We start from the raw sequence: 27,096 nt of genomic DNA on the forward strand, positions 1-27,096 counted from the left end.
TGGTAGGTTTGGCATTCCTCTTTTACTGGTAAGGTGTGGAAATTAAACCTGTAGCCTTGGTCTATAGTTTGCAAAATCCACTGGTCTCTTGTGATATAGTGCCAATTTTTGAAAATAAGGCTAACTTTCCGCCTAAGGGTGCTGCTATTTGTTCCCTGGTAGGCGTGTCAGAGCCAAGTCACTGTGATTGTCCTGTTGCAGTGGCAGTGGTTGTGTCTGTGCCTCGTTGGTTATTGCCTTGCCACTGGCGTCCTCTGTAGGCACCTCCTCTGGATTGATTTCTGCCTCTGGAACGTCTATTCCTGCCTCTCTGAGATTTAGAGGAGTCTGGAAAGGACCAATTTTTGGAAGGCCAGTTCCTGCTAAACCTTGGGGACTGAACCTGTAAGAAATCTTTAACTGTTTGTACAGATTTTGCCTTCTCTTCCATTTTCTTCATTACTTGCTGGGCAGGAGAACCAAATAGACTGACCTTATCCATAGGAGCATCTAATAGTTTTGCTTTAACATGATCCGCAAGACCTTTTCTTTCAACCATGCATGCCTTCTTATAACTGTGCCAGTCATGGCTGATCTAAATGAAGCCTCCAGTGCATCATAGCCACATTTTAAAGAATGGTTACTAACCTGCTGAATGTTATTCACCATTTCTAAAACATATTTCTTATCTAAGGAATCATCAGAGGACAGTTTCTTAGTTAACTGATCAAGCATAAACTCTTGGTATTGGATCATATGAAACTGACAGTTCAAAGCTCTAGCTGAGAGAGTAGCAGAGGTGTATACTTTTTTACCCCATCTGTCTAAGGACCTGGATTCCCTTTCAGAAGGGAGAGGGTTTTTCGCTGAGGTTGAAGCTACTGCCTTAGGCCCCTGGGAGATAGTCTCAGGATCTGCAAGGGGAGCCTTGTATAAGTGGTGATGAGTGTCCGTACCCTGTAAAACCTATCGGGCTTGGCAGGGGCTGGAGGTAAAGTATCAGGAGCAGTGCAAACATCATTAAATGCATCATCCACAACAGGAAGAACTGGAGGTATAGCTAAAGGCCTATGTTGCGGTAAGTGTAGAAAGGTCCTAAGCCTTTTTCTTGAATCTGAGAAATCTTGTCCCTGCCATTGGAATTGCTCTCTCATGGCATGTAAGGTTTCCCCAAAGGAAAATTCCTCTGGTGGAGAGGCAGAAGGTATAGATTCTTCAGCATCGGAATCTTCATAAGTAGAAAAAGGAGCCTCTGGATGGTCTGTATTGTCTGAATCATCAGAAGAGTCATCTGAGGACACTGGCTCAGGGGGCTCTGCTCTAGGTCTCTTTTTCTGGAGGTTGAGAGGCCCTGTCTGGGTGAGATTGGGATCCCCTTATTAAAGAGATGAGATCCTCTGCCAGAGTAAGCATTTGGGAACTGGAACTGGGCCTGTGAGAGGGGGGCTTAACAGGCACAGACTTAGCAGTTTTGGCTGCTTTAGCCCTGGCAAAGGCCTTTATAGACATGGCTGCAGGAGGCCTTGCAGCACCACGTGCTGGGGTAGAGACATCCAAAGGGATGGTGTCCGATAATTCTAGAAGAACCACATTAGTAGGCAAAACTTCAGAGGCCGATTCAACTAGGGTAGCAGGAGCCTCAGTAGTAGTCATGGATTCGGCTGAAGATTGACCAGTTTGCTCGGTTTCGGCCGAAACAGAGACACTCGCGGTTTGCTTAACCGTGGTTTCGGCCGAAACCGCGGACCGCGAGTGTCGGTCTTTTTCTTTGCGTTTCTTAACAATTTGAGAAGTCTGAGGATCCGACGGCATAATGTACGCAAAATCTGAGCCGAAAAACTGTTCAGCAAACTCCGACCGACGCCTAAGCGTCCGGTTGAAAGAAGCACAGGCTAAACAGGCTGCTACGTCGTGGTCTGGGCCTAAACAAGGTAAGCAGTAAGAGTGGAAATCTTTATGAGGTATTTGTTTCCCACAAGTTAAACAGTTATTCACTTTTTCTGACATCGGCTGAGGCAAGAAAGAGTCCCCAACGGGGTACTTAGCTTTTAGAAGTCTTCAAGTAGTATTCGGTAGTAGTAATCTCTGGATCTGACCGACCGCACTTGCGAACAGCTTCTGCTTCGGCGCCACGGCAAGAAAGACTGAGGAAAATGGCGTCGGCTGATGCCTTTATACCCGAAGACCAGCAGAGATGACATCGGGTGAAGTGCGACACCAGCCGAGGCCAGACCCAGACTTTGGAATCCGGCCGACCGAAGGGCTGCCTGACGATAGGACAACCCATTTGTTAGGACTGCAGATGCATCCTTGAAGGACATCCGTGGGTTCCATAACTGAAGCATCTTGCGGCATACCGGACTCTGAATGGGTCTCAGTAGAGGCCTGCGAATCTGAAGTAGCGGGTTATCAGGGGATGCGAAAGCGCCTCACTGAGTACTGGCGACTGGCTTAGAAGTGTCGGCAGTTTTGGACCTCAATGGCCTGTCTTTTTCTTTGTGTTTTTTAAGTATTCCGGTAGTCGGATTGCTAACAGACGACATTTCTGGATAATTAAAGCATGAGCCAAAATATTTAGAAGCAAAAATGTACTGATGTTTGATAGTGCGTTGAATAAAGCACAGAACCGACAGCAAGGTACGTTGTGGTCAGGGCCTAGGCAAGGAATACAGTACAAATGAAAATCCTTATGAGGTATTTGCTTCCCACAAGTAATGCAATTAACTTATACTGACATTGGTAAGGAGCAAGAAAAAGTTTTCCCAATGGGGTACTTGGCTTTTAGCAGACTTCAGATCTGAAACTCGAAAAAGAAATTTAATGAGTCGGCCGACCGGCACTTGCGAACTGCTTCTGCTTCGGGCACCTCGCGGCAAGACTAATGTAATGGCGTCGGCTGCATGTTTTATACCCCTGACGACCTGACGTCACGGAAGAAGGGACAGCGACAGACGCAGGACCCAAGACTTTGTTAATCAGGCAGACTGAGGGCAACCCTGCCAGCAGATTACCCAAGTGTAATGACTGCAACAATGAAACACGAACATCTGGACAACCACAGTGAAACACTATCATGTTCACATTTTGCATGGAAAATTCCCTATAGTAAGGCTTCTTGAACTGGAAGCATTGCAGTGTGTTTGGGGAACGGTTTTGATGATCCAACAAATCTAAGGACATTCTCTGTTCATCTGTGGTCTCAGAGGCTTGGTAACTGAAATAGAGGAAAGCTGTCAAAGGTGAGGTCCTCAGGGTAAGGTAATACAGCTAGTACCTCTTCACTGTCAGTGTATCACATCTAAATGCAACAATATCTAGGAGATGCAGTCTTGCTCATCCTTCAAGAGTCTGACCTGGCCTCAAACACAGGAGGAGAATCCTTACTTCTTTCAAGTGGCCATTCCTTAAAAGTAGAAGGCTACTCTTGTCAGTCTGACATCCATGAAGAAGGGAAAACCAGTGCAAAGGGGAGCACTGAAAGGACTTCCTCAGCCATCTGCACAGAGTTTATACCTATCCTGTCAAACAGGGGTTCATCTTGTATTTAAATGGTCATCTTCATCAACAAGCAATACACTCTCTCCCCATCTTCACTAATAGGACATTTTCCTTGGGGCAGATTTGTCTCCATTCGAAAGGTCAGCAAGAAATTTGGTCCACTGAAATGTTGTGGAATCTCATCACGATTGCTTTGCTCAGGGGCATCATCACAGGTAGCTGAATGGACACACAAGTCTGTAAAGCTGGTCAAACACCTCCACAGTAAAGCCATCCTAAAACTGCAACATCCTTGCAGAAACCAGTGATTCCCCAGCTTAAGCATTTTATGGTGCTTAAAGTACAGTTTTGTACCTACCATAAATGTAGATGTTAGAGTGCTAATACAGCTGCAGTAATCACAGATGGGTTTTCAGCCGTCAGGCGGTCCCTCGGTCGGCCGAATTCCAAAGTCTTGGTCCAGCGTCGGTTGTCGTCGCTTACTCTTCTGACGTCAGGAAGGCCAGAGTATATAAGACACAGCCGACGCCATGTTCTTCAGTCTTTCTTGCCCCAGATGTCAGGTGCCCCCAAAAGGAAGGCAATACATAAGTAAAGCTTATCCACATATGCAAGCAATGCAATGAAATGCAAAATCAGTGTAAGCAAGCAAATAAAACATAACAGGATAACCCAGTCAGGAGGTATGAAGAGGTTGTTAGGCCCCATGCCCTAACCAAGAGGGGAAGGAGGGAGGGAAACCTGTACTGCAGCTGTATTAGCACTCGAACATCTACATTTATGGTAGGTACAAAACTGTACTATGTTCATCGTGCATACAGCTGCAGTAATCACAGATGGGTAGAGTCCCAAAGCTATGTACTGGGTGGTAGGTACTATGAGTAACTGGGTTGAGCCAGAATGCCCTGCAAAACAGCAGTGGCGAAGCCTGCTCTTGATCTGGAGTATAAGGGCAGGTGGTAGTGTTTTGTGAAGGTATGTACAGAACTCCAAGTGGCTTCCTCCAAAATATCCTTAGTAGGCACACCTCTGAGGAAGGCTGTAGAGGTGGCTGTGGCCCTGGTGGAGTGAGATCTGATACCAGTAGGGACAGATTTCCCATGATAGGAGTAACAAATTCGTATGCAGTGGCCAATCCACTTGGAAATGGTCTGTTTGGTAACTGGTTTCCCTTGAGCCCCTACGGCATAGGACACAAAGTTGTTCTGATTTCCTGAAGGACTTTGTTCTGTCCAAATAGTAACGTAGCTGCCTATGGATGTCTAAAGAGTGAAGCAGCCTTTTCCCTTTGTTTTGAGGGTTAGGATAAAAGGTAGGTAGGTGTATGGCTTGGTTTAAGGCTACCCTGGATACCACTTTTGGCATAAAAGATGGATTAGTACGAAGGGAAACCCTATCCTGATGGAAGATGAGGAAGGGCTGCACCGCCATGAGGGCCTGTAGTTCAGAAACCCTACGAGCTGAAGTGATGGCCAGAAGGAAAGCTGTTTTCCAGGACAAATATTGCAGATCTGTTGAGGCAGCAGGTTCAAAGGGAGGCAATGTTAATTTTTCTAGTATGTAATTAAGGTCCCAGGCTGGTATTGGTTGCTTCCTTGGAGGTCTTATATTCTTAGCCCCTCTGAGGAACTGCCGTAAGAGAGGGTGAGAGAATAAAGGAGGATCCGTGTTGAATTCTGCAGAAATGGCTGAGGCGTGTATTTTAATGGAAGAAAATGAAAGTCCACTGTTCAGCAGTTCAGCTAGGTACTGTAAAACCTGAGGCAAGTTCAATTTTCTAGGGTCCTGTCTTCTTTTCTCATTCCAGCAGCAAAACCGCTTCCATTTTGCGGAGTAAGCTTTTCTTGTAGATGGTCTTCTGGCCTCCAAAATGACATCCTGCACCTCCTTGGAGAGTAGAGTCTGATGTGGTGTTAAGGAATTTTCCACGCAGCAAGGTTGAGTGTTTTCAGCTGACTGTGAAGGGTTTTGTAGCTGTTCTGCGTCAGCAGAAGAGGTATTAGAGGCAGGGACGAGGGAGGAGTATGTGTTAGGCTCCTCAGGAGTGGATACCAGTGTTGCCTTGGCCAGTCTGGAGCAATCAGTATCATCCTCGGTTTGTCTGTTCTTGCTTTCAAAAGCACCTTGGGCAGAAGAGGCAGAGGTGGGAATGCATAAACTGTCCATGTTGCCCAACTGAATGAAAGGGCTTCCACTTTCCAGGCCTTTGGATGGAAGGTCCTTGAACAAAACTTTTTCAATTGATGGTTCCTGTGGGAGGCAAAAAGATCTATGTCTGGCCTCCCCCACGCTTGGATTATCTCCATAAACACCTGTGGATGCAGCTTCCATTCGTGTGGATCTGTCATATTCCTGCTCAGAGTGTCTGCCAGTGTGTTTTCCAGTCCTGGCAAGTACTGTGCTTGAAGTTCGATTGGTCTTTCCAGAGCAAAGTTCCAAAGAGTCATGGCTAGTCTGCACAAGGGGTATGAGTGTGTTCCTCCTTGTTTGTTTATGTACCACATTACTGTGGTGTTGTCTGTTCTTATCAGTAATTGTCCTGGATGCAGGAAGTCCTTGAAAGCTGTAATTGCATTTATTACTGCTAGCATTTCTTTTTGATTGATGTGAAGGTGCTTTTCCTTTTGGGACCATCTGCCCTGAATGCACCTGTCCTTCATGTGCGCCCCCCCAGGCGTAATCTGAGGCGTCTGTGGTTATGACTTGTTTTGCTTGAGGCTTGCAGAATGGAAGGCCTGTGTTTATTTGACATGGTTGGGCCCACCATAGAAATTCCTTTTGCAGACATGGAATTATTGGTATAATTGCTTCCAAGCTGTGACTGTGTTGAGACCATAGATTTTTTAGGTACCATTGAAGTTTCCTCATATGCAGCTTTGCACATGGGATTAGAAGAATGCAAGATGCCATGAATCCCAGAGCCTGCAGGATTTTCCTTGCAGTAAGCCTGGTACTTTTTGCTAGTGTTTTGAAGTACTGAGATAATTGCCCTTGTTTTTCTGACGTAAGGTATGCCATCTGGGTGTTTGTGTCCAAGCTGGCACCCAGGAAGGTTATTTTCTGAGATGGTGTTAGCCTTGATTTCTCCTTGTTGATGGTGTATCCCAGAGAAAGCAGTAACCGTGTCACATATGCCAGATGTTCCAGTAGTATTTGTTTGCTGTCCGCTTGGATCAGGCAGTCGTCCAGATAAGGGTAAGTTTGTATCCCTTGAAGTCTGCAATAGGCAATCACTGATGCCAGGCACTTTGTGAATACTCTGGGCGCAGTAGATAAGCCAAAGGGCAATGCAGAGTATTGATAGTGGATTGAACCTGCAAGAAATCTGAGGTATCTTCTGCAGCTTTGTCTGATTGGGACATGCAGGTATGCCTGCTTGAGGTCCAATGTTACCAGCCAAAACTCCTTGCCCAGCATGGGAAGAAGCTGCTGTAATGTGAGCATCTTGAATTTTGGTACGAGTAGAAATGTGTTTAGGATGGATAAGTCCAGAATGGGTCTCCAGTCGGTTCCTTTTCTTGGTACCAGGAAGAGTCTTGAATAAAAACCTTGACCTTGTTGGTGCGTAGGTACCTTTTGTATAGCTCTCATGTTTAGGAGCTTTGAAATTTGCAGTTGTGCCTCTACCCTTTGATTTTGTGGTAGGTTTGGCATGCCTCTCATTTTTGGAAGAGTGTGAAATTGAAATTTGTAGCCTCTGTTTATAATGTCCAGAATCCATTTGTCTGTTGTGACAATATGCCAATTGTTTGCAAATAATGCTAGTTTCCCTCCCAAAGGTGCTGCCAGCTGAGACTTGCTTGGCATGGAAATGAGGGAGTCATTGGGTTTGCTTCCTGTATTGTTGTGCACTGTCTTCACCACCTCTTGGTGCTGGAGATTGCCATTGTCTGCCTCTATATGATCCTTGTGACTGCCCTCTGCCCCTTGTGCGTCTGTATCTACCTCTTTGGGGCTAGTCAGTGGCTGGAAAAGAGTAGTTTTTTGAAGGCCAATTCCTGCTAAATCGTGGTGGCTGGACCTGTAAGAAAGCTTTGACAGTTTGCATAGATTTGGCTTTTTCTTCCATTTTTCGTAGTATATCCTCAGCATTAGTACCAAAAAGTACATCCTTTTGTAAAGGAGCATCAAGAAGTTTAGCTTTCACATGATCAGGCAAATTTTGTTCCCTAAGCCAGGCATGTCTGCGAATGACTGATCCTGTAGCAGCCGCTCTACTGGAGGCCTCTAGGGCATCATAACCACATTGTAAGGTGTGTTTACCCACTTGTTCCGCACTATGCATCATATCCTGTAACTCTTTTAAATCTGGTTGTTCAGGTTGAGACATTTTGTTTTTTAATTGTGATAACAGGAACTGTTGATATTTAATCATATGAAACTGGCAGTTTAAGGCCCTCATGGCTAGGGTGGCCGAGGTATATACCTTCTTACCCCACCTTTCTAGAGATCTAGATTCCCTTTCTGCAGGAAGTGGATTCTTGGCAGTGGAGGCCTTCAATCCCTTAGGGCCTTGTGAAATGGTTTCAGGGTCGGCATTATGGCCTTTGTAAAGAAATTGGTGAGAACTGGGTACTCTGTAATATCTATCAGGCTTTACTGGTGCAGGAGGCAGAGAATCAGGATTAAGACAAGCCTCCGAATAGACATCATCCAGTACCTCCAAAACAGGGGGTATAGCCAGAGGTCTGTGCTGAGGTAACCAAAGAAATTCCCTAAGTCTTTTCTTGGAATCTGAAAAGTCTTGGCCTTCCCAATGGAAGTGTTCCCTCAAGGTGTGCAAGGTTTCCCCAAAAGAAAAATCCTCAGGGGGGGATACAGAAGGAATGGACTGTTCTGCATCCGAATCCTCAAAAGGGGAGTAAGAGTGTTCCCTCTGCATCAGAATGCTCTGATAAAATGGATCCCTGATCAGAAGAGGGGGATTCTTCCTCCACTCTGGGTCTCTTGTCAGGAGGGGGCTGAGAACCTCTGATGAGAGTTATTAGATACTCAGCCATTTTAAGCATCTGTTTCTTAGGCATGGGTCCAGGAGATGGGCCTTGAGCAGCAGGCCTAGTGTGATGCCTAGCTGCTTTGGATTTAGTAAAGGCCTTAATAGAAAAAGAAGATGAAGGCCTAAATACACCATGGGTGGAGGTGGATCTGTCCACATTAGTAGGCTCGACATAAGCCGGGGCTTCGGTTGTAGTCTGGGAAAGGGCCGATGACCCAGCGGTCTCGGGTACAGAAGACACCGCCAAAGGAGCGTCGTCGGTAGTCAGGAACTGCAAAGGCGTCTCGCTGAGAACCGGACCACGTGTAGCCTGTTTCGGCGTGGTGTCGGAGACCGCGGGCCTCGCGTGTCGGTCCTTTTCCTTGCGTTTTTTTGGATAAAACGGTAGTCGGAGTGTCCGACGACATTTTATAGTCAAAAGCTTTACCAAAAAAGTGTTGGGCGAACTCCGCCCGATGCTTGATAGTGCGTTTATTGAAGGTAGCGCAAAAGCGACAGCCCGAGACGTCGTGGTCTGGGCCCAAACAAGGTATGCAAACGGAATGGAAATCCTTATGCGGTATTTGCTTCCCACAAGAAATACAATTAACTTTTTCTGACATCGGTCTGAGGCAAGAAAAGTTTCCCCAACGGGGTACTTAGCTTTAATTAAGACTTCGGTTTCCAAATTTTCGTAAATCAGGAGCTGGCCGACCGGCACTTGCAAACTGCTTCTGCTTCGGGCACCGCGCGGCAAAAAAGACTGGGGAACTTGGCGTCGGCTGTGTCTTATATACTCTGGCCTTCCTGACGTCAGAAGAGTAAGCGATGACAACCGACGCCGGACCAAGACTTTGGAATTCGGCCGACCGAGGGACCGCCTGACGGCTGTAAACCCATCTGTGATTACTGCAGCTGTATGCACGATGAACATCTGCAGTGGCAAAGCCAGCTCTAGTCTTAGAGCTTAGAGGTAAGTGATGATGTTTGGTGAAGGTGTGCACTGAACTCCAAGTTGCAGCTTCCAAAATATCCTTGGTTAGTACCACCCTGAGAAAGGCTGTTGATGTAGCTGTAGCCCTGGTGTAGTACCTAAGGTACCGGTTTCCCATGATGTGTGTAGCAGAAACATATACAATGTCCTATCCATTTTGAAATGGTCTGTTTTCAGACAGCTTTTCCTTGTGATCCTGCAGCATAGGATACAAAGAGCTGGTCAGATTTTCTGAAAGCCTTAGTTTTATCCAAGTAGTAACGTAATTGCCTGTGAATGTCCAAAGAGTGCAGGAGTCTCTCCTTTATTCTGGGGGTTTGGGAAAGGTGGGTAAATGAATGGTTTGGTTTAGGGCCACATTGGATACCACCTTTGGCAAGAAAGGAAGGGTTGGTTCATAGAGCGACTCTGTCTTGATGAAAAATGAGGAAAGGCTCCACTGCCATTCGGGCCTGTAGCTCTGAGACTCTTTTAGCTGAAGTTATGGCTAGTAGCAGGGCAGTTTTCCATGATAGAAACTGTAAATCAGCTGAAATTGCTGGTTCAAAGGGTGGCAGTGTAAGCTTTTCCAGAACAAAGTTGAGATACCAAGTTGGTGTTGGTGCTCTCCTGGGCAGTCTTATGTTCTTAGCCCCTCTGAGGTACTGTCTTAGGAGTGGATGTGAAAATAAAGGAGGATCTGTGTTGTAGTGAGCTGAAATTGCTGAGGCGTGGAACTTAATAGATGAAAAAGAAAGTCCTTTGTGCAACTTCTCAGTAAAATATTGTAGAATTTGAGAAATGTTTGGAACAAGGGGATTTTGGCCTTTAGCCTGGTTCCAGGCGCAAAATCTTTTCCATTTATCTGAATAGGCTTTCCTGGTGCTGGGCCTCCTGGCCTCCAGAATGACATCCATAACAGTTTTAGATAGAGGTGTTGGCTGGTTGTTTAGGTAATTTGCCATGCAGCCAGATTTAAAGTCTTGAGCTGGCTGTGTAGAATCTGATTGTTTTGCTGAGTGAGCAGGTGAGGAATTCGGGGTAAAATCCATGGTGGTCCGTGGGCCATGTTCCTCAGTATTGGATACCAGTGCTGGCGTGGCCAGTCTGGAGCAATGAGCATCATTTGTGGCCTCTCTAATCTGACTTTCAGCAGCACCTTTGCTAGAAGAGGCAGTGGAGGAAAGGCATACACTGGTAATGTTTTCCAACTGAATGAGAGGGCGTCCACTTTCCAAGCTAGTGGGTGGAATGTCCTTGTGCAAAATTTTCGAAGTTGGTAGTTTTGGGGGTTGGCAAACAGATCTATGTCTGGGCGTCCCCATTTTTGAGTTATCATTGCAAATACTTGTGGATCTAGTTTCCACTCGTGGGGATCCATGATGTTTCTGCTTAGGTCATCTGCCAATGTGTTTTTCTTTCCTGGCAGGAATTGTGCTTGTAGTTGAACTTGGTAAGTCAGTGCTGTGTTCCACAAGGTCATTCTTGGTCGTCCTGCTTTATTGGGGTCCACCTGAGATAGTAACTTTATGTGCATAGCAATGCATAGTTTATATGACAGAATTAATGTCATATTCATGTCTTTATGGCATGTTTTGATTCATAACAGTACATTGATCATGTGGGCTTTAGAATGAGGATTTCCCCATATATACATTTACATCTGATAGGACAATATTAATATATCATGAACTTTTTATAAGAGACATTGGTGCTAACATAGCATTATTGCTTAGGGCTAGAATAATGCTCTTTATTATATTATATATTTTTGACTATCCATATTATATAGCCAATGGGATGTTTTATGGTTTCGTTGGCATTCAATTATGCTTAACGCTAATGCCTTTATGCTGTGGCTTTGTTTATAAATTTGGTGAACATGCTTTTTGACAAGCTCCTGCTCGTTGCTATGAGATCCACTAGCTGTGGCTGAATATTGAAGAAATATTATATGTTGATATCTATCTAGTGTCATCGGGGCCCATTGGTGATCATGCTCCTGGTCACTATAATATTTTGCATAATGTGTACTTGGAGCTGTAGATTGGAGGTCTGAGCTTTTGCTCTCTCCTATGTTTTGTTTGAGTGTGGCAATCCCCTCTATCGCCACAAAGAGTGGCGTTTTCTTATTTACATCACTTGTGCATTGTTTGATCTATATATGTACTTGTTTCTACTATATTTTTGACTATCTATATTATATAGCCAATGGGATGCTTTCTGGTTCCGTTGGCATTTAATTATGCCTAACGCTAATGCCTTTATGCTGTGGCTTTGTTTATAAATTTGGTGAGCATGTTTTTTGACAAGCCCCTGCTCGTTGATATGAGACCCACTAGCTGTGACTGAATACTGAAGAAATATTATATGTTGATACTTATCTAGTGTTACCGGGGCCCGTTGATGATCGTGCTCCTGATCACTATAACATTTTGCATGATGTGTATTTGGAGCGTTAGATTGGAGGTCTGAGTTTTTACTCTCTCCTATGTTTTGTCTGAGTGTGGCAATCCTTTTTATCGCCACAAGAGTGGCGTTTTCTTATTTACATCACTTGTGCATTGTTTGATCTATATATGTACTTGAGGATGTTAATAAAGGCGCTATCTATGCTCTATTGATTACAATAGCGTTTTTCTATTGCTACACAGAATAAGGTATAATGAAGAAATCATGGCATATATATTTATCAAGAATGATACATCATGGTTTGATTTTACCGTGCTGCTATGACCTTGTATAGATAAGATAGGAATTCATTTATTCTATCCTATAAATTCATGAAATGTCTGTCTTTTATCGTTTTCATCATGCTAGATAGCAGATGTTAAGATGAATACTTGTTAATGAACATATAGGATTGTTATACAAACTAGAAACTCAGAAACGCACCAAGCTCAATGGTAATCCTTCACAGCGCATGATATGTTTAAGGCTGAGTGAGACATAAATTATGTTCTAATTTGTACGTTATGTTTTTATATGCTGCTATCCTTTCTTAAGGTTGCTTGCCTTTTACGAACTTAATATGATTATGTAATAAGAAACGGGATGATTAATAACTGTTTTTGGCTCACCTACGATAACAAGCTTATATAGTTTAGTTTATTTAAAATAGTATGACATATATTATATGGTTTTTGCCTTAGCGCATTCATATACTCTTGCAAAATGTGGATCTGATGCAATTAATTGGATGTTAAGAGGCTTTTGTTTAGGTAACTATTATTGTTTTTGCATGATGTGATATATTTTCATCGTTTATAATATAGTTTGTTTTATGTTATGTCAAATGTTCTCAGTGCATCTGTAACATTTGCCTAAAGTTTGCTGACAGAAGTAATACAATTGATGGGTGTTCCCATCGCAGCAATTATGTTTTAATTAATTGATTAATTGACAATCACTTTGTCAAATTGATGATTGGTTTTACTATATAAATGGGCGTCTTTTATGTATAAACTATAACCTGATGAAGCGCATATGTATGCGTGAAAGCGCTTGTTTGTTTTAAAATAAACTGGATTCTTATTTTATCGTGGTGGTTCCTGGCAGTATTTTTTCATTCTGCCTGCACAGGGGGTAAGAGTGTGTGCCCCCTTGCTTGTTTATGTACCACATTACTGTGGTATTGTCCATCTTTATTAGGAGTTGCCCTGGATGTAAGAGGTCCTTGAAAGCTGTTATGGCATTCTGTATAGCTAGCATTTCTTTTTGATTGATATGCAGATGCCTTTGATCTATATCCCATTTGCCCTGAATGCACTGTCCTGCCATGTGTGCTCCCCAGGCATAGTCCGATGCATCTGTTATAGTTTGCCTGGCTGTGGGTAAGGTAAACGGCTGACCCTTGTTGAGGTGACATGCCTGCGCCCACCATAGAAATTCCTGTTGAAGGCAGGGAATGAGTGGTATCATTGTTTCCAAGCTGTGGCTGTGCTGAGTCCATACGCTTTTCAGGTACCATTATAATTTCCTCATATGCAGTTTTGTAAATGGTATTAGGAGTATGCAAGATGCCATGAATCCCAAGGCCTGCAGAATTTTTCTTGCAGGGAGTTGGGTCTTTGTTGCCATCATTTTGAAGTATTGAGTCAGCTGTTGTTGCTTGTCTGGCGTGAGATAAGCCATCTAGGCCGTTGTATTCAAGCTGGCACCCAGGAATATTATGTTCTGTGAGGGCACTAGTTTTGATTTCTTTTCGTTTACAGTGTACCCTAGGCAACTTAAAAGGTGTTTGACAAACACCAGACGCTTTAAAAGAATGTCCTTGCTTTTTGCTTGAATAAGGCAGACGTCCAGGTATGGGTATATTTGAATTCCTCTGTCTGCAGTATGCAATTATTGGTGCCAGGCATTTCGTGAAGACCCTGGGCGCAGTAGATAAGCCAAAGGGCAATGCAGAGAATTGATTATGGGTTGAACCTGCAATAAAACGGAAGTATCTTCTGCAATTTTGTCTGACAGGGACATGCAGGTATGCCTCCTTGAGATCCAACATTACTAGCCAAGCCTTCTTGCCCAGCATGGGAAGAAGTTGCTGTAGTGTTAGCATCTTGAATTTGGGTACTTGCAGATAAGTGTTTAGAATTGAAGGGTCCAGAATGGGTCTCCAGGCTTTGTCCTTTCTGGGGACTAGAAAGAGTCTTGAGTAAAATCCTTGTCCTTGCTCCTGTGTAGGTACCTGTTTAATGGCTCTCATGTCCATGAGAGCTGTAATTTGTTTTTGTGCCTCTGCCCATTGATTTGGTGGCAGGTTTGGCATTCCTTTTTCCTTGGCAAGGTGTGAAAGTGGACTCTGTATCCTTGTGAGACAATGTTTAGGACCCATTTGTCTTTTGTGATGATGAGCCAGTTGTCTGCAAAAAGTGCTAATTTTCCTCCCAAGGGAGCTGCCAAGAGAGATTTGCTTGGCAGTCTGAGGGTTAAGTCATTGTGTTTGTCTTCTGTTAGCTTGGGGTCTGTCTTCTCCTCCTTTCTGGGTAGCGGCCCCCCATTGGCGAGGTTTGTAAGGGCCTTGTGACGGACCTCTGCCCCTTGGGCATCTGTATTTGCCCCTCTGTGGTCTGTCAGAAGCTGGAAAGGACCAGTTTCTCGTTGGCCAATTTCTGCTGAAACGAGGGGGTTGAACCTATAAAAGATCCTTTACCGTCTGCATACATTTTGCCTTATCCTCCATTTTCTTTAAAATCTCTTCTGCTTTTACACGAAATAAAACATCCTGCTGTAAAGGTGCATCCAATAACTTTGCTTTAACATGATCAGGCAGGGTTTGTTCTTTTAACCAAGCATGTCTACGTATGACAAACCCAGTCACTGCTGCTCTACAGGAAGCTTCCAATGAATCAAATCCACATTGTGAAGTATGTTTTCCCACTTGTTCAGCTGCATGCAACAAATCCTGCATTTCCTTGAAATCAGGCTGCTCTGAATGTGTGTTCATTTTTTTGTTTTAACTGAGACATCAGGAATTGCTGATATTTCAGCATGTGAAACTGGCAATTTAAGGCCCTCATAGCTAGAGTAGCTGAGGTGTATACTTTCTTTCCCCATCTATCTAGTGCTCTGGAATCCCTTTTCAGAGGGTACAGGATTTTTAGCAATAGAGGCCTTAACCCCTTTGGGACCCTGGGAAATGGTTTCTGGGTCAGCAACAGGGCTTTTATATAGGAAATTGTGTGAGTCAGGGACTCTGTAGTATCTGTCTGGTTTGGCTGGAGCAGGATGTAGAGAGTCTGGGTTAAGGCTAGATTCTAAGTAAACATCATCCACAATGTCTAACACAGGAGGGATAGATAGCAAGTGGCCTGTGCTGGGGTAGTAAAAGGAACTCTCGGAGCCTTTTCTTAGAATCAGAGTATTCCTGGCCTTCCCAGTGGAAATGTTCCCTCATGGTATGTAAAGTTTCCCCAAAAAAGTAGTCTTCTGGGGGAGATGCTGAGGGAACAGACTCTTCAACATCAGAATCTTCATAAGGGGAAAAAGAGTATTCCTGTTCCTCAGAAGAATCTGAGGAAATTGAAACCTCGTCAGAGGAAGCATAATCCTCCTCTTGTCTTGGCCTTTTATCAGGAGGGGGATGGGAACCCCTGATTAGGGTAATTAAATCTTCAGCCATCTTAAGCATCTGTTTCTTAGGCAAGGGGCCTTGTGCTGGAGACTGATGTACAGTCTTTTTTGTTTTTAAAGGAGTTTTTAGCTTAGCATAAGATTTAATGGTGAGTGTAGTCTGTCTGAAGACACCTTCTGCAACTGAAGGCGTTTCTACTGCACTGGAATCTCCTGCTCTGGAGTCGGAAGGGCCTAAAGGAGGCTGCGGCGGCCTAGTACTCTCCACTTGGGAATCAGAAGCCGTCTGGGGTTCTATATCAACGGTTGTCAGGGGCTGCGAAGGCGCCTCACTGAAAACCGGAGAACCAGCGACTGGCCCAGCAGAGGCCTCGAGTCTGGTTTGGGTCTAGGCTGCCTGTCCTTATCCTTGCATTTTTTATGCATGCCGGTCGGTTGCTCCGACGGCATGGTATAATTAAATTTCCTACCAAAGAAATGTCGGGCGAAATCAAACCGTTTTAATAGTTCGTTTATTAAACCTAGCACAAAACCGACAACCTGTGATGTCGTGGTCTGGGCCTAGGCAAGGAATACAATAAGAATGAAAGTCATTATGAGGTATTTGCTTCCCACAAGAAATGCAATTGTTAACTTTTTCTGACATCGGACAGAGGCAAGAAAAGGTTCCCCAACGGGGTACTTAGCTTTATTTAAGACTTCGATCTGAAATTCAATTTGAAAATCTCAGGAGTCAGCCGACCGGCACTTGCAAACTGCTTCTGCTTCGGGCACCGCGCGGCAAGAAAGACTGAAGAAAATGGCGTTGGATGCCTCTTATATACCCCTGGCGCACTGACGTTGGGGAAGAAGCGACAGCGACAGACGCCAGACCAAGACTTTGGAACTCTGGCCGACTGCGTGACCGTCTGAAGGCAGGATAACCCAAGTGTGATGACTGCAGCAGTGTAACACGATGAACATCCATGGAATTATCTGAGCAAATGCTGAAAAATACTGAGCAAATGCTGAAAAATAATGATGACTTGTTATTGAGACCTGTAAGATACAAATGACTCTGGTCAGGCTTTCATCTTAGGCCTAAATCCGCTGGCAGATGCTACACACAGCAACATCCAAGACAAATGCAGCAAACATAGCAGGTTTACATATGAACAATCTTTACATTTTTTCTTACAGGCACAATGTTTTGGCAGCATCATATCCTCCTCTTGAAGGTACCGACACCCAAAAAAAGTAGACTCAAAGTATGGTGTTTTACACCTTTATGCCAAACACAGGACTAAACATACTAACAACCTGTAAATCAATTTTCTACAGGGATCTGTCTGCTCTTTTCACTCCTGTTCTGGCCGAATGGACTGAATGAACATCTGATGCAACTGTTGAAGCAAGAAACTAGAGAAAGCCAATGTTACTTCCACTGGTACTAGGACATGCAAATGTCTGAAGTGAAGGTGATGCAAGGCTGGCATGGGAAAAGGCCTTGCCTCTAAAGCTCTGGACAGATAATGAAATCTGCACATGGCAGAGCCCCAACATTATAACAGCAGTGACACCACACATCCTCTCTTATACAAGTCAATTAAGCACACCATACCACAAAGATGACTCGGAACTGGTAATATACAAAGTAACAATTCAATATTAAGTTACTTCAGCTATCCTTACAATACAGCTCTGTCTACAAAGTGCAATGCCCAGCCAGTAAAAGGAAGACAGGTAACATATTACTAGCTTACCCTGATAGAAATAATAGAATGTTGCATCCTTGCAGTCGCCAGAGTTGGCAGTGTCCTTTTCATTCAACTCCTTTGTTGAGTCAGAAATATGATCAAATTCCATGCTCCCGGCAGCTGTATCCATCAACAGTTCAGTTTCTTTATTCTCATTAGATACTTCCTGGTTTGCTTCCTCCAGATCAAAAGTCAAATTATCAAATTTGCCTGAGAGCTGGACATCTGAATTATCTACATTCAGAAAGTTCTGTTCAATGACCTCATCTTCAAATGCATCAGAGTACTTCAGAACATCCTATTGAGAAGCAAGAAAAACAATTACTGTATTAAATTCTTCACATACGGTAACTGCATAACATAAGGCAAGTGATTAAAATGAGCAGAAAACGTTTTTTTTTTTTTTTTTACTACAAAAAAAAAACAAGATGGCCAGTTTAAATACATTATATTGAAAAGCAAGCCTCTGTATTTAAAGACAAGAGGCTTGCTGTGATGAATGGCCCATGGTCCATACTGCTCAGGGCCTCAGATGCAGTAACTCAAAGCAAGAAGCCATATGGGTCAGTGTATGGTGTTGGCCATCAGCTTGGCCCACCTAACCACATCACTGAAGAGGGAATGAATATCACCTACAAGGGTGAATCGCATAAGATTTACTGGAGGAGGCACAAAAAATGCCAAACAGTGTCTGGATACGCAGACTCAGATTAATGCAATGTGCTGTTTATAAAAACCTTCCCAGAACTTGCAAAGTGCAACTATTTTTACTGACATTAGGCACATCTAACCACCTGCTTTTACAATCTCTAGGCATCTCCACCTAAGCAAATATCACAGTTGTATTTCTGCACTTCCTAATATAATGCTGATGCAAGATGGACCACTAATAAGTACAATTTACAATAAAAAGATGGTTACAGCATTCTGTACCTTAAGCATGAAGAGGCGTGCATCTCCCTACTTAGCAGCAGTTCAAAGGACAAGAAAACACACAAGATGACACTACATCTAAATAAAGCACATTACCATACCCACCAGCATGGGGCAACAGTTATGCCCTGGGGCAATGCCTCACCACAAGAGAGTACTCAGTACATGGAGGCAGAAAAAAGTACAGTTTTGTACCTACCATAAATGTAGATGTTAGAGTGCTAATACAGCTGCAGTCATAACAGACGGGTTTTCCTGCCGTCAGGCGGGTCCTCGGTCGGCCGAATTCCAAAGTCTAGGTCTGGCGCCGGTTGTCGTCGCTTCTTCCCTGACGTCAGTGCGACAGGGGTATAAAAGAACCAGCAGACACCATTTTCTTCAGTTTTTCTTGCCCCAGATGTCAGGTGCCCCCAGAAGGAAGGCAAAACATAAATTTATGTAATAATGCAAATGCAATATAATCAAAAAAACAGTAGTTGCAAGCAAATACACCATAAAAGAATACCCCAATGAGGTTGTATGAGAAGGTTTTAGTCATTAGGCCTGCTCCAAGAGGGGAAGGAGGGAGGGAAACCTGGACTGCAGCTGTATTAGCACTTTAACATCTACATTTATGGTAGGTGCAAAACTGTACTATGTTCATCGTGCATACAGCTGCAGTCATAACAGATGGGTAGAATCCCAAAGTTAATAAAGGGGTGGTAGGCACTAAGTGGAACTAGGAGGAGCCAGGATGCCCTGCAAGACTGCAGTGGCAAAGCCCGCTCTAGTTTAGGAGTATAATGGTAGGTGATGGTGCTTGGAGAAAGTATGTACAGAACTCCAAGTGGCTGCTTCCAAAATATCTTTGGTAGGAACCCCCCCCGAGGAAAGCTGCAGAGGTAGCTGTGGCCCTTGTGGAGTGAGATCTGATGCCTGTAGGTACAGTTTTACTATGAAAAGAGTAACAAAAGCGTATGCAGTGGGCTATCCATTTTGAGATTGTCTGTTTGGAAATAGGCTTCCCTTGAGCACCTGTAGCATAGGACACAGAGTTGCTCTGATTTTCTGAAAGGCTTTGTTCTGTCCAAATAATAACGGAGCTGTCTGTGAATGTCCAAGGAATGTAGTAGTCTCTCCCCTTTTTGTGGATTAGGGTAAAAGGTAGGTAAAGTGGATAGCCTGATTCAAGGCTTCCCTGGATACTACCTTTGGCATAAATGAATGATTGGTTCATAAGGAAACTCTGTCCTGATGGAAAATGATGAAAGGCTGCACAGCCATGAGGGCTTGTTCCGAAACCCTGCGTGCTGAGGTGATAGCTAGAAGGAAGGCTGTTTTCCATGACAAATATTGCAGATCTGTTGAAGCAGCTGGCTCAAAAGGAGGCAGGGTTAGTTTTTCTAGAATGAAATTGAGGTCCTAAGCAGGTACTGTAAATTCAGTATTCCAGGATTCTGACCCTTTTTCTGATTCCAGGCAAAAAAACGTTTCCATTTTGCGGAGTAGGCTTTTCTAGTAGAAGGCCTTCTGGCCTCCAAAATGACCTCCTGAACCTCCTTGGAGAGTAGGGTCTGCTGTGAATTTAAGGAATCCTCCATGTGGCTAGATTGAGTGTTTTCTGCTGACTGAAGAGTTTTGAAGTTGTGCTGAGTTAGAAGAGGCATTAGAGGCAGGATCCATGGTGGGGAATGCGTCAGGCTCCTCAGGAGTGGGTAACCAGTGTTGTCTTGGCCAGTCTGGAGCAATGAGAATCATCTTTGGTCTGTCTGCTCTGGCTTTTAATAGAACTTTGGGCAGCAGTGGAAGAGGCGGAAAGGCATAAACCATCATTGTTGTCCAACTTAAAGAGAGTGCGTCCACTTTCCAGGCCTGTGGATGAAAGGCCCTTGAGCAGAATTTTGTCAATTGGTAATTTCTGTGGGTGGCAAAGAGATCTAGGTCTGGCCTTCCCCATGCTTGAATTATCATTGTAAAAACTTGAGGATGCAACTTCCATTCGTGTGGATCTGTCATTTCTGCTCAGGTTGTCTGCCAGCGTGTTTTCCTTGCCTGGCAGGAACTGTGCTTGAAGTTGGATTTGTAATTCCAGAGCCATGTTCCAAAGAGACATGGCTAGCCTGCATAGGGGGTATGAATGGGTTCCTCCCTGTTTATGTACCACATCACTGTGGTGTTGTCTGTCCTTATCAATAGCTGGCCTGGATGCAGTAGGTCTTTGAAGGCCATAATAGCATTTATTACTGCTAGCATTTCCTTTTGATTGATGTGTAGGTGCTTTTCGTTTTGTGACCATTTGCCTGAATGCACCGATCTGTCATGTGCGCCCCCCAGGCGTAGTCCGAGGCGTCTGTTGTGATGGCTTGATTTGCTTGAAGCTTGCAGAATGGGAGACCTATGTTTCTTTGGCAAGCTTGAGCCCACCACAGAAATTCCTTTTGAAGACATGGAATCAGTGGTATGATTGTTTCCAAACTGTGGCTGTGTTGAGACAATAAGTTTTTTAGGTACCATTGAAGTTTCCTCATATGCAGCTTTGCACATGGGATTAGCAGGATGCAACATGCCATGAATCCAGGAGCCTGCAGGATTTTCCTTGCAGTCAGCCTGGTGAAGGTTGCCAGTTTTCTGAAGTATTGAGTTAATTACCCTTGTTTCTCTGGCGTGAGGTAGGCCATCTGGGTGTTTGTATCCAAGCTGGCACCCAGGAAAATTATTGTTTGAGAGGGTATTAGTCTTGACTTCTTTTTGTTGACTGTGTATCCCAGAGATAAACAACATTATTACAAACGCCAGGTGTTTCAGAAGAGTGTGTTTGCTGTCCGCTTGGATCAGGCAGTCGTCCAAATATGGGTATATTTGTATCCCTTGAAGTCTGCAGAAGGCAATTACTGATGCCAGGCATTTCGTGAACACTCTGGGCACAGTAGATAAGCCAAAGGGCAATGCAGAGAATTGATAATGGGATGAACCTGCAAGAAATCGGAGGTATCTTCTGCAATCTTGTCTGATTGGGACATGCAGGTATGCCTCCTTGAGGTCCAATGTTACCAGCCAAGACTCCTTGCCCAGCATGGGAAGAAGCTGCTGTAATGTGAGCATCTTGAACTTTGGTACGAGTAAATATGTGTTTAGGATGGATAGATCCAAAATAGGTCTCCAATCTTTGCCCTTCCTTGGTACCAGGAATGGTCTGGAATAAAAACCTTGACCCTGTTCTTGTGCAGGTACCTCTTGAATAGCTTTCATGTCCATGAGATCTGAAATTTGTTTTTGTGCCTCTGCCCTTTGATTGTGTGGCAGGTTTGGCATGCCTCTCATTTTTGGAAGGGTGTGAAAGTGGAATCTGTAGCCTCTGTCTATAATGTCCAGGATCCATTTCTTTTGTGACAATATGCCAATTTTTCGAAAATAATGCCAGTTTTCTGACTAAAGGTGCTGCCATTTGAGCCTTGCTTGGCATGCAAAGGGGAAAGTCATTGGGTCTGCTTTCTGAATGGCTGTGAACTATCCTCACCCCCTCTTGGTGTAGGTGTTTGTCATTGTCTGCCTCTAAATGATCCTTGAGATTGCCCTCTACCCCTCGGGCGCCTGTATCTACCTCTGAGGTCTGTCCGTGGCTGGAAAGGACCAATTTTTTTGAAGGCCAATTTCTACTGAAGCGTGGGGGGTTGTACCTGTAAGAAATCTTTCACTGTTTGCATTGATTTTGCCTTTTCCTCCATTTTCTTTAATACCTCCTCAGCTTTAACACCAAACAATACATCCTTTTGAAGAGGTGCATCTAGTAATTTAGCTTTGACATGATCTGGTAAGTTTTGCTCTGAGCCAAGCATGTCTACGTATAACTGATCCTGTAACAGCAGCTCTACAAGAGGCCTCTAAAGCATCAAAACCATATTGCAAGGTACGTTTACCCACTTGCTCTGCACTATGCAACAAATCCTGCAACTCCTTCAAATCTGGTTGTTCAGGTTGTGACATTTTGCTTTTCAACTGAGATAACACAAACTGTTGATACTTTAACATATGGAACTGACAGTTTAATGCCCTCATGGTTAAGGTGGCCGAGGTGTATACCTTTCCCCCCCCCACCTTTCTAAAGCTCTGGAATCTCTCTGAAGGTAATGGATTTTTGGCAGTGGAGGCCTTAATTCCCTTGGGACCCTGTGGAATAGTTTCTGGGTCAGCCGCATGGCTTTTGTATAGGAATTGGTGTGAATCAGGAACCCGGTAATACCTGTCAGGCTTGACTCGAGCTGGAGGTAAAGAATCTGGGTTAAGGCTGGCCTCTGAATACACATCATCTAGTATGTCTAAGACAGGACGTATAGCCAGAGGCCTGTGCTGAGGGAGCAAGAGGAAATCCCTGAGCCTTTTCTTGGAGTCTGAGTACTCTTGGCCTTCCCAGTGAAGTGTTCCCTCAAGGTATGCAAGGTTTCCCCAAGAGAGTAATCCTCAGGGGGGGAGACAGAGGGAATGGACTCCTCTGCATCAGAATCTTCGAAAGGGGAGTAAGAATGTTCCTGGTCCTCAGAATGTTCTGAAGTAATGGAGGCCTGGTCCGAGGAAGGGTATTCTTCCTCCACTCTGGGCCTTTTGTCCGAGGGGGGTTGAGAACCCTGATAAGAGTAATCAAATCCTCAGCCATTTTGAGCATCAGCTTTTTAGGCATGGGGCCTTGAGAGGGGCCCTGTGGAGCTTGTCTTTTAGAATGCATGGCTGCTTTAGATTTAGTGTAAGCCTTAATGGAAAAAGAAGGCCTGAAGACACCTTGAGAGGTGGCAGGCCTGTCTGAACTCAGTTTCCCCGCCAAGAGTGGCTTCAGTATCTGAAGTCGGGGTGTGGGCTGAAGAGCCTGCGACCTCGGGCACAGAAGACACCGCTAATGAAGTGTCATCGGTAGTCAGGGGCTGCGTAGGCACCTCGCTGAGAAACGGAGCACATGTAGTCGGCTTTAGCGTGGTGTCGGTAGAAGTCGCGGACCTCGTATGTCGGTCCTTATCTTTGTGTCATTTACTCAAAACTGGAGTCGGGGTATCTGACGACATGTTGTAATGAAACTTTTTGCCAAAATAGTGTTGGGCAAACCCCGCCCGATGCTTAATAGTGCGTCTGTTGAATGTAGCACAAAAACGACAGGCAGAGAGGTCGTGGTCTGGGCCTAAGCAAGGAATACAGAGGGAATGGAAATCCTTATGCGGTATTTGCTTCCCACATGAAATGCAATTATTAACTTTGTCTGACATCGGTCTGAGGCAAGAAAAGTTTCCCCAACAGGGTACTTAGCTTTCAAGAAGTCTTCGGTTGAAAAATATTCGTAATCTCAGGAGCTGGCCGACCGGCACTTGCAAACTGCTTCTGCTTCGGGCACCGCGCGGCAAGAAAGACTGAAGAAAATGGCGTCGGCTGGTTCTTTTATACCCCTGTCGCACTGACGTCAGGGAAGAAGTGACTACAACCGACGCCGGACCTAGACTTTGGAATTCGGCCGACCGAGGACCCGCCTGACGGCAGGAAAACCCATCTGTTATGATTGCAGCTGTATATGCACGATGAACATAAGGCCCCCTGCACACACCTTATCCTGTTACAAGGATGAAAAATACATACATTTCAACTTAAATAAAATTGCCAATCAGCATGGATTACACTGCAATTCAATGAAACTGAAGGCTGAAGATAATTTAGCTAACTTGCCAGTCCAACTAATAGCAGTCTGGCACAACAAACTAAAAATGAAATTTACTTAAATTGCAAAAAGACAGTTTTCTTCTAGTTTATGAGACAGCACACACCTGCCTTTGGTGCTTGAAGATCTAAAAGCTGCAGGTTTTTATTTTCCAATGCTGACAATGATGTGATGCATTCCAGAATATATACTGTCCTTCAGAAGTTGTACTCAAGTTGGTGGAAGCTCAGGTGGATGTTAAAGATTACCTCTTTTCAAAACATATTATGGGAACATGGGAAGTTCCATAGTGCCCTGGCCAAACTTCTAATCAGTATGAATACCACCTTGGGTCTCCACTAAAGAGATGTCATTGGCCTAGAGGGACTAACCAAGTCAATAAAATGTAAATAAGCAGCTACGCAAGAAATTGTCACAACAGTACATGTTTAAATAGATCACTGCTGCAGTAATGTTTACAGATGAAACATTCTGTCAAGGATAAAAAACACGCCCAGCCAGTGCACAAAAGCATGGGCATTTCTTCTTCATATGCCATACGTCTGATAGTACCCAAGCAAGAGGACTACATGCTTGTATTTAAGGAGTGCAGAAAAGTGAAAATCCTCTGGCATAAGAAATGAGTGACAAAGGGAGAACGGATGGGGAAAAAAGGATTCAACCTTGGTCTAAAGGGAAAAGATGAGTGCACACTGCAACAATGATCTACTTGAACATTTACTGTTATGTTAAACTTTTACACAACTACACTACATTCATGATTAGATCAATGTTACAGTACTAACAGATGGCAGGACTTTCTCAGCTTTTGTGCAGATCTGAAAGGAATAAAAAGGAACACAAAGTGCAGTTGTGTACACTTCCCATAAATGTAGATGTTAGAGTATATTCATTGTTGCAGTCATCACACTTGGGTTATCCAGCCAGGGGTAGCCCTCAGTCAGCCTGAACACCAGAGGCTTAGTATTTCTGCGTCGGTTGCTGTCGCTCCACGACTGACGTCAGGTCAGTGGCATAAAATAAGGCAGCTGATGCTATTACATCAGTTTTTCTTGCCCCAAATGTCAGGAGCCCACACATACGGAGCTAGGTTATGGTGGAAAAACACCACCAGTTGAAAGTAAATACCAAAAAACCCTTAAGGAGTGAGGAAGAGAAAGAAAGACAGACAAAGGGGAAGGAGGGTGGGAAAAGTACAGTTGTGTACACTTACCATAAATGTAGATGTTCGAGTTTATTCACTGTTGCAGTCATTACATTTGGGTTATATGCTTGCAGGTAGCCCTCAGTCGGCCTGATTAACAGAGTCTTGGGTCCTGCGTCGGTTGCTGCCCCTTCTTCCATGACGTCAGGTCATCAGGGGTATAAAACATGTAGCCGATGCCATTACATCAGTTTTTCTTGCCCTAGATGTCAGGTGCCCCCCCTAATGGAAAGCAATTAAATATAAAAGTACAAAGATATACCTCCAACAAAAAAAACAAATACACCAAAAAGACTTTTAAGCATAGTAACGGAAAGTAGAGGTATAGCCAAAAGAAGCTAGGGGGCTGGAGGGAGGATAATCAGGACTGCAACAGTGAATACACTCGAACATTTACATTTATGGTAAGTGTACACAACTGTACCATGTTCTTAGTGTTTCACTGTTGCAGTCATTACATTTGGGTAGATTCCCAAAGCTATGGTTGGGAGGAGGAATTTAGATAGCATTAGGGCCAGCTATAAGGCCCTGCAAGACTGCAGTGGCAAAGCCAGCTCTGGATTTAGAGAAAAATTGGCAAATGCTTGGTGAAAGTATGTACAGAACTCCAGGTAGCAGCTTCTAGGATGTCCCTGGTAGGACCGCCTGAGAAACTCTGTAGAGGTAGATGCAGCCCTGGTGGAGTGAGGTCTGATCCTCTGGGGGATAGGTTTTCCATGGTGCTTATAGCAGAAATGAATGCAATGGCTTATCCATTTAGAAATTGTTTGCTTTGAAATAGCCTTCCCCTCTGCCCCTGCAGCAAATGCCACCAGCAGTTGTTCAGATTTCCTCTGAGGTTTAGTCCTGTCCAAGTAGAATCTAAGTTGTCTGTGCACATCTAAGGAATGCAGTATCATTCCCCTTTATTCTGTGGACTGGGAAAGAAGGTTGGCAAATTAATGGACTGATTAAGAGCCACACTGGATACCACCTTGGGTATGAAGGATGGATTGGTTCTGAGGGACACCCTGTCTGCATGAAAGATGATGAAAGGCTCCACTGCCATAAGGGCCTGTAATTCAGATACCCTTCTAGTTGAAGTGATTGCTAAAAAGGAAAGCTGTTTTCCAAGAAAGAAATTTTAAGTCTGCAGTAGCAGCTGGCTCAAAAGGAGGTAGAGAGTTTCTCCAAGACAAAGTTAAGGTCCCAGGCTGGGGTTGCAACTCTCCTGGATGGTCTCAAATTTTTGGCCCCTCTGAGGAACTGCTTGAGCAGTGGATGAGAGAAGGGAGGTTCTGTGTTATAATGAGCTGAAATGGCTAATGGAGGAAAAAGACCGGCCTTTGTGAAGCATTTCAGTTAAGTATTATAAAATCGGAGGTAAATTGGGCACTGCTGTGCTCATCCCTTAAGATTGGTCAGGCACAGAAGCTTTTAAATTTTTCGGCATAAGATTTTCTAGTACTAGGCCTCCTTACCTCTAACATGATTTCCATCACTGGTTTACTGAGTCATGGTAAAGGAGAGATTAGGTAATTAGCCAGGCTGCTAGATTCAGTGTTTGAAGCCAAGGGTGCAGAATCTGGTTCTCCTGCTGAGGCAATAGGGTAGTAGTAGGAGTCTGACGCAAGTGCCATGGGGCCAACAGTGACACACTGCATAAGAGTGGGTACCAGTGCTGGCGTGGCCAGTCTAGTGCAATCAAAATTGTCCTTGGTTTGTCTTGTTTGATCTTTAGTAGTACTTTGGAGAGCAGATGCAGAGGAGGAAAGAAACTGATAGGTTTTTCCAGCTGAAGGACACAGCATCCACTTTCCAAGCTTGTTTGTTGCGAGTCCTTTTGCAAAATTTGTCCAATTGATAGCTCTGGGTGGAGGCAAACAGGTCTATATCTGGACTGCCCCATTTGCTTGTCAATATGTTGAAAATCCTTGGTGCCAGTTTCCAGTCATGCGGGTCCATGAGGTTTCTGCTTAGTTCGTCTGCCAGTGTGTGCAGTTTTCCTGGCAGAAATTGAGCTTGTAGATGCACTTGGTAACTCAGGGCTGTGTTCCACAATGCCATGGCTAGTCT

General features: G+C 44.3%; 1 protein-coding gene across 1 annotated transcript in view; it reads right to left on the reverse strand.

Annotated features, from left to right (window-relative positions):
- The window catches only part of RNF10 (ring finger protein 10), a 2,146,785-nt gene that overhangs the window by 1,062,283 nt on the left and 1,057,406 nt on the right, over nt 1-27,096 (reverse strand). Inside the window, exon 9 of the mRNA XM_044069816.1 lies at nt 17,240-17,531. Coding sequence (XP_043925751.1) covers nt 17,240-17,531 — 292 coding nt within the window. The remainder of the gene's footprint in view (nt 1-17,239; nt 17,532-27,096) is intronic.

The sequence above is a fragment of the Protopterus annectens genome, chromosome 4.part0, assembly GCF_019279795.1.
Source record: "Protopterus annectens isolate FY-2018-M chromosome 4.part0, PAN1.0, whole genome shotgun sequence".
NCBI lineage: Eukaryota > Metazoa > Chordata > Ceratodontiformes > Protopteridae > Protopterus > Protopterus annectens.